The following is a 7864-nucleotide window of genomic DNA, read 5'->3' as shown; positions in this document are numbered from 1 at the left end:
TCTCTCTCTCTGTCTCTCTGTCTCTCTGTCTCTGTCTCTCTCTCTGTCTCTGTGTCTCTCTCTCTCTCTCTCTCTCTCTCTCTCTCTGTCTTTGTCTCTTTTCCTCCCAACAGTCCTGAGGGGAACCTTCACCAGCCAAAATGGCCTGGTTCAAGTTTGTGTTGGCAGCACGGGCCGTATGCACAGGGCTGCCTCGCTGCGTGCGGTGGAGGAAGCACATTTGACAGCCGCTGTGTTTGGACTCGCCCTCTAAATATTTCATTTGTGTGTGAGATCAAGGATGGAAAAAGGCCTGAATGCCTAGATGAGCTTCTGCCATATGTGATGAACCCCACACTGCTTTTCTCATTTAACCCTCACATTGAACAACCGTCTTAACTGAGTCTGTGAGGATTCATGTCAATGTTCTTAAGTTTGTTATTGCATCAGTATTATTCAGCAATGATTGTTTGAAAAAGACCAGCATTTTGGTGTATTTGTGAAATGTGAAACTAAAATCATTCAATAAATTAATGAAACTGTCAGAATAGCACTTTGATGGAAGGTCATTCTCAAAAGCTACCAATACAACATCTTTAGCAGATGCTATTACCACAATTACAAAATAAATCAATGCTAATGGCGTTTATTTTAAAGATATCAAGCATGCTACAAAGACTTGAGGTGATAATTGATAAAGTGTTAAAAAATGAAGACATAAAATGTTGACACATTTTGTCTTCAAAAAGTATCCTATCAATGCAAATGGATGCAGTACACAAGCCGCGGTTAAGACAGCTGACTCTACTGTGACTCTCTCTCTCTCTCTCAACACACACATTGTGTTGAGAATAGTAATTATCTCTGATTTTTAAATCTGTCTGTCATTCTATCTATCTATATGTCTGTCTGTCTGTCTGTCATTCTATCTATCCAGCTATCTATATGTCTGTCTGTCTATGTCTCTCGTTCTAACTGTCATTCTGTCTACTATCGTTCTATCCTTCCATCTGTTGGTCTGTTAATAAACAATTTTTATATTGTTAATACTGTGATGACCGCACAAGTCCCAGTTCCTCTGTTTGTGCACAGCGTCTCTCTCTCTCTCTCTCAAATCGCATCATATGACCCCTTTAAATATATCAAGCGCATATGCGTATCAAGACTTGCGTTGATAAACAATTGATAAAGTGTTAAAAAATGAAGACATAAAATATCGTGACACTGTGTTGTTGTCAAAGAGAACAAATATCTTCGGGGACACTGTAGTCCCTTAAAATAGTCAAACTGCAAAAAAAAGATGGTTTGGCGGAACTGCGCATGTCTACGGGCGTTCGATGGGCGGGACCACAAGTGTCTTTACTTAAAGACACGTTCACCTCACTGTGTCCAGAACCCCCCAGAGCTGTTTTACACTGCTGCTTCGTGTGAACAGGGCGGAGCTGAAGGTCCTCACTGTACTCAAGGACATTTGCGCTCCAACAGCTGTGTCGCCTTTCAAAATACACAGCAACAAGTATGAGCCTCAAGTCCCCCAGATAAAAAAGGTGGAGGTCACCTACGCTCTCTTCACCATGACATGAGCTCAGCATCACCGGACCGAATCCGGCTTCACTCCCAGCGTATGAACATCACCACACATATGAAATCCGCGCGTTTGGGCAGCTCGAGATAAAGCCTCATTTAACCCTCACATTGAACAACCGTCTTAACTGAGTCTGTGAGGATTCATGTCAATGTTCTTAAGTTTGTTATTGCATCAGTATTATTCAGCAATGATTGTTTGAAAAAGACCAGCATTTTGGTGTATTTGTGAAATGTGATTTACTGACATGGATATATGAACAAAGCAAATCACTCTTGAATTGAAGGGAAGAACAATGTAATACTTTTTTCTTAGCTAGTAGTATATTGATCTAATTCAGCACCATTTTTCATGCACAGTCAGTTGTTTCATTGAATATTCCAGGCAGATTCATGCTGTGAGCAGCCTGTTCTCTCTCATGCTGAGCTGTTCGTCTCTTCCTCTTCCTGGTGTCAGAATGGGACCGGTGTTGAAACCTGACATTTTTTATTTTATTACGGAAGAATGTAATCTCCAGTCTTCTTGGACTGGTCACGTTTTGCTAGCTTTGTACAAAGATTCGTTTTTTTCTTTATGCACACTTTATGTATTAATGGCATTGACAATGAAATCAATGTCGTTCATCCATCAGCATGCCAACAGTGTGTGTTTGGGGCAGGAATATCTCTTTGTGTGTATAGTGGGAGAGTGTTTAGGAAAGCGGTTATTATTTTTGCTCTGCCATTTTCTGTCACTTGTAATTGCAGACTTCGCTTGAACCTATTTCACTCAGATAATATGGTGTCTCCATCTTTCCTACTAAAATCATTCAATAAATTAATGAAACTGTCAGAATAGCACTTTGATGGAAGGTCATTCTCAAAAGCTACCAATACAACATCTTTAGCAGATGCTATTACCGCAATTACAAAATAAATCAATGCTAATGGCGTTTATTTTAAAGATATCAAGCATGCTACAAAGACTTGAGGTGATAATTGATAAAGTGTTAAAAAATGAAGACATAAAATGTTGACACATTTTGTCTTCAAAAAGTATCCTATCAATGCAAATGGCATTTACCCATATGACGCAGCAGGGCTCTCCACGGCACTGATGCCATATTAAAGCCCGCCGCCCTCCACCCACACCATCAATCTGATGTGGAGATCGAAGATAGGAGGGCTCACATGACTCCACTCCAGACTCGAAGACGAGGAGAAGTGTGGCATCTTCCAGCATCAGCACTGCCACAGCTGGCGCAGCTCATAACGGCGGACAGTACGAGGAAATATTCACGCTTTTCCCTGGATTTGGAGCAGAGTCTGCGGATGAGCAGCGATGGGGGAATGGACCATACTAGAGAGGCTCTTGGAGGCTGCTGTCCAGCAGCACTCCACTATGATCGGAAGGTAAGAGCGAGTGTCAGTGCATCTGAACCTTACCTATGAAAAATACGTTTTTATCCTTGCCAACGGGCGTAGTCACCCATTTCACCCTTTAAAATACAGTATACACCATAAGGATAACAAACAAACATGACCTACCAAAACATATTTGCGTAGTAAACATGAAAAATATAATGCAACTGAATGCAATCGTTGTGAATGCGACTGTTTTCAGCACTGGACAGCACCCTTTAGTTTAAACGACACTGAACTGGCCTTACATTGACAGCTTTGTTTTTTTATTATGCATTTTAATATTTTTGCTTCATTTAAAGCCACGTTTGAACGCAGAGCGATGCTTCTTGCCAGGTGTGCACAAAAAAAGGCGTTACCGCCTATTACACCTTCTTCAAACACCGTAGAAAATAAAACAAATTCAAAAAACATGTACACAACGCATTTGTAAAATATCGCGTTATTGAACCACAGTGAAATGTGACTGAAATGCATCGTTCATTGGTTGCGAACGCACCTGTATTTATTCAGCTCCCTAACAACTATCAACAGTAAACCTGCCACTTATACATTTATTTGTATTAGTTTATTTTATTGCTTTATTTGAAGTCACCTTTTGAGGCAAAGTGATGCTTTTTTGCCAACTGTGTGCAATAATTCTCACTTGTATACAATAGAAAATGAAGGGAAACATATGCCAGTTACGTCGTGTCTGTATATGTAAAATATAAAGCATCACGTTTTAAGTGAAACTAAAATAAAAGCATTCAGTGGTTGAGAATGCACCACATTTTCAGCACTGGGCATCATCCTACCCTTGTTAGTGAACTCAACTTTTCCTATTTATTTGTGTTTGTTTTGTATTTCATTTAAAGCAATGCAGGGAGCTGTGATGCTTTGTGAAACACCGTGCTCAAATTCGCAAAAGTAGTGTATCAAACATGACATACCAAGTGCTATCTGCATAATCCATATGCAGCCCGGTTTCAGCACCGGACAGCTCCCTGCAGCTCAAGCTCGTATATTGACACATTTATTTTTCTGTGTGTTTGTTCTTTAGGATCCTGCTCACTGTGGTGGTGATCTTCCGGATCCTAATCGTAGCTATAGTGGGAGAGACAGTGTATGACGACGAGCAGACCATGTTTGTCTGTAACGCCTTGCAGCCGGGCTGCAACCAGGCGTGCTACGACAAAGCGTTCCCCATATCTCACATCAGATATTGGGTTTTCCAGATCATAATGGTCTGCACGCCGAGTCTCTGCTTCATCACGTACTCGGTCCATCAGTCGGCCAAGCAAAAGGAGCGACGTTACTCCACCGCCACCGTCCTCCTCTCGCTGGATAATAAGGAGCAGGATTCCCTGAAACGAGAGGAGGCCAAGAACCAAAAGATCAAGAACACCATCATGAACGGAGTACTGCAGAACACGGAGAACTCCACCAAAGAAGCCGAGCCCGATTGTCTGGAGGCCAAAGAAATGGCCAGCTCGGGCACAAAACCGGGCAAGTCCAAAATGAGACGGCAGGAGGGCATTTCCAGGTTTTACATCATCCAGGTGGTGTTCAGAAACGCTCTGGAAATCGGCTTTCTGGTGGGCCAGTATTTCTTATATGGATTCAACGTCCCTGCTGTGTACGAGTGCGATCGATACCCATGCATCAAGGAGGTGGAGTGTTATGTCTCCAGACCTACGGAGAAAACCGTGTTCCTCGTCTTCATGTTCGCGGTCAGCGGCTTTTGCGTGATCCTCAATCTGGCCGAGCTCAATCACTTGGGCTGGAGGAAGATCAAAACGGCCGTGAGGGGCGTGCGGGCCCGCAGGAAGTCCATCTACGAGATCCGGAACAAGGATTTGCCCCGGATGAGTATGCCCAATTTCGGCCGCACTCAGTCCAGTGACTCCGCCTACGTGTAACGGGTGTGTAACGAGAACCCGAAGCCCGCGCGCCGCCGAGATCGAGACCGTGGACAAGTCCTGTCGCCACGTAAGGTTCATGCATTGCAAGAACACGGGGTAGGACTTTTTTGTTACTGTTTTAAAGACTCCATTGGCAACTGTGGACGACAAACACGTTTCTAAAGCGGTTCACTACTGAATAATGCAACTTTTTAGCAACGTTTGTACTCTGAGACGTACACAAAGAGCAAATGCTGATACCTGAATGCGTAATGCCTCTCTAAAAGCTGCGGTGACACTTGACATGACACTGTCCGTGTTGCACACAGTGCATGCTATATGATTCATTACGGTAAAACTACAAGCAGCTCCATGACAACTGCTGTGACATGAGCACTGACATGTGAAGTGTGACCGAACCAGCTGCTCTACTGTACTTGAAGGGAATAAATGTGTCTTGCACTAAAAAGTGAACGTGATGCTGACATAATATCGCACATCGGGAGAGTCTCGACACACCATTCATGTATCAAACACTATCGCTTCTGCTATGGTTTCTTTCTTTTTGGTTGCCTGTACCGCACCATTGACCTTAACGTAGGCTATGTGATGAGCTCCATTGCAAATATGCTGTTGTGTCCTTGTGTGTGTGTGTGTGTGTGCGTGAGCAGGGGTGAATTTGCTGCAAACGCTTAAAGTCTGTGATGATTTCCTTAATTTCAACACCAAAGCGCCCTCTGCTTTCATTTGTGACGTGTTTTTTCGTGCTTAAGTGTAATCAAGTGCCATACTTGTATATAAATATATGCATATATACATATAAAATCTATTCTGAAGAATATAACCATATCCATAAAGCAGATTTATTGCTTAAATTATGCTTACTGCGTCCAGACTTGCTTTAGCTCTATTTGCTGTAAATGAACTGAAAATGGCATAATGCATTCTTCCTTCTCTTTCATTTCGAACAACGGCCAGGTGGAAATAAAGTGCTGGTCTTTTTCGACACAGGACAGCCATCTTTTCTCACTAACAAATGACAGAACAGTGTTTCAGCAATGTTTTGTGCTCTGGTGCTGGTTTTTCCTCCCAGCACTTCCAGCAATATTTGTAAGCCGAATAGGTTTTTTGGGGGGGGGATGGGGGGGATTTATGTACTATTAAGTGAAAATCCCACGCCTGCTGTATCTCTTCCTTTCTCGATGACAATGCAAGCGTGTTCTAGCACGCATGTGCTTTCATTTCAAACTGGTTTAAAGCTTTGTTCAGAAACAAAGTCCAGTGCATTATTGTTTAACTTCCGATCGTTAAGATGTCATTTTGTTTCTCCTCTTTGAATGGTTCTTTATGATTGTGCCACCATATATTTATGACAAGCAAATGCGTGCACAGAGAGGAGATGTTCTCTGCATTTCTGAGCTTGAAGGGAAAGTATTGCATGTTTAAGAACTTATATTCAAGAGAATCCGGACAATTTCAGGGGATGAAATCTATGCGGCATTTGCTCGAGTATTGATATGTCACCCCACCCCCCCTACAGACGTTTAAGAACTGACACGTCTCGAAGGTCACCGAGGATAAAGAACAGTTTGTGACAGACCGTCTCAGATCAAACCTGACTGGATGACCCCTGGGAGGATGGACATTTGGTGTTATGAAAAGGGGCGGGCGGTGGGGACGGGAACAAAATGGCTTGGCTGTACGGTGCAATCTTCCCTTTTCTCTCAGTAACCCTTATCCTCTCTCCTTGGATAAGCATTCCAGGACTCCTGAGATTTTTACAACTTTGTGGTCCTTACTGAGAAACGAAAGACTAGAGCCGAAAGACTGTACTGGACCTGACAGAGCAAAGCTTTAATAAAACATGAACTGGTATCTCTCTTGCCTTATATGTACTGCAGTCTCCCCTCCCTCCCTCCCTCCCCTCACCGTCTCTCATTCTCTCCCGTGCATTTTCTGCAAGAACCGACCTGGTGTTTTTACAGCTCCTCCTAAATGACAAAATGATTGGGTTATGTATGAATGTAATTCTGCATGCGGTGATGTGTCATACATCATGTGAGAGGTTAGGCATTCACGTGTGCTGCAAACCTACAGACGGAGAGACTCTTGAGATGCACTGTGCACGCTGAGATGTCTCCACTGCAGTTAAAACCAACAAAAATGTCTTGTTTGCAGGCCTGAGGTGACCAAACACGTTAGCATGGGATGCCATTACTGCAGGTACACAAATCAAGAGATCCGTTTTTTCTGTTTTTAGGAGGCGATTCTCCCTGGAGCTGCATCATCTGAGAGCAAACAATGGTATGAGTGTGTACTGTTGCAGTACCTCATATACATTGTAATTTTATCTTGATCGATTTGCATATTGACAAAAAGGGCCTTGCATGTGGTGAGCGCAGAAAACACCGGGCTGTTCCTTTCTGAGCCTCCAGTCCTTGTGGTTTTGAGGATGGTACATGTGTAAACTGAATGAAATGAAGATGGATGAAATACTGTGAATTAAATCCACTTCTTTACAAAGATGGTGATAAAAGTGATGGGCCTGATCTTTTGTTTTCTTGCCGCGCACACACAATCACACACTCATGCCGCTCCTCTGAGATTTCATTGAACCGCACGCAGTGTCCTGGAAGGGCTGCGCAGAAACTCTGCAATGCACAACTGCTCTCACCTGCACATCACTGAACATGGGCACTGGAAATCTCTTCAGTGTGTACGCTTTGTGTGTGTGAGTATTAGTTTGGATATACAAAAGTAGCACAAATGTCAAAGAATGATCTTATATAACGACTGTTATCCGGGGTGATGGGTCCGTATATTATTAGTGTATATTAGTGTTTGTCAAAGTATTGTGTCATTCATTTGGTGTTGATAGATTTCCAAAGTAAACATCAAGAGCTATAAATAAAAAGAAATGTCTCATTTAAAATACACGCCCATCCTATTATCGTTCATTTGTTAATTCATGAAAAATATTACTGAATGTACAGTATTTTTGATTGTCATTGATAAGA

General features: G+C 42.6%; 1 protein-coding gene across 1 annotated transcript; it reads left to right on the top strand.

Moving 5' to 3' along the window:
* Positions 1 to 2655: 2655 nt before the first annotated feature.
* Positions 2656 to 6017, top strand: LOC107565221 (gap junction delta-2 protein-like). The gene is made up of 2 exons (XM_016250440.1): positions 2656 to 2955; positions 4007 to 6017. The coding sequence occupies exons 1-2, from the start codon at positions 2885 to 2887 to the stop codon at positions 4863 to 4865; spliced, it is 930 nt and encodes a 309-aa protein (XP_016105926.1). The 5' UTR covers positions 2656 to 2884; the 3' UTR covers positions 4866 to 6017.
* The last annotated feature ends 1847 nt before the right edge of the window (positions 6018 to 7864 follow it).

The sequence above is a fragment of the Sinocyclocheilus grahami genome, unplaced genomic scaffold, assembly GCF_001515645.1.
Source record: "Sinocyclocheilus grahami isolate Dianchi unplaced genomic scaffold, SAMN03320097.WGS_v1.1 scaffold989.1, whole genome shotgun sequence".
NCBI lineage: Eukaryota > Metazoa > Chordata > Actinopteri > Cypriniformes > Cyprinidae > Sinocyclocheilus > Sinocyclocheilus grahami.
This window is presented reverse-complemented; position numbering and strand designations above follow the sequence as displayed.

Coding starts and splice junctions, on each gene's coding strand:
- LOC107565221 (XM_016250440.1), top strand. CDS start 2,885: ATGGGGGAATGGACCATACTAGAGAGGCTCTTGGAGGCTGCTGTCCAG. Junction 2,956..4,006: donor CACTCCACTATGATCGGAAG/GTAAGAGCGAGT, acceptor TTTGTTCTTTAG/GATCCTGCTCACTGTGGTGG.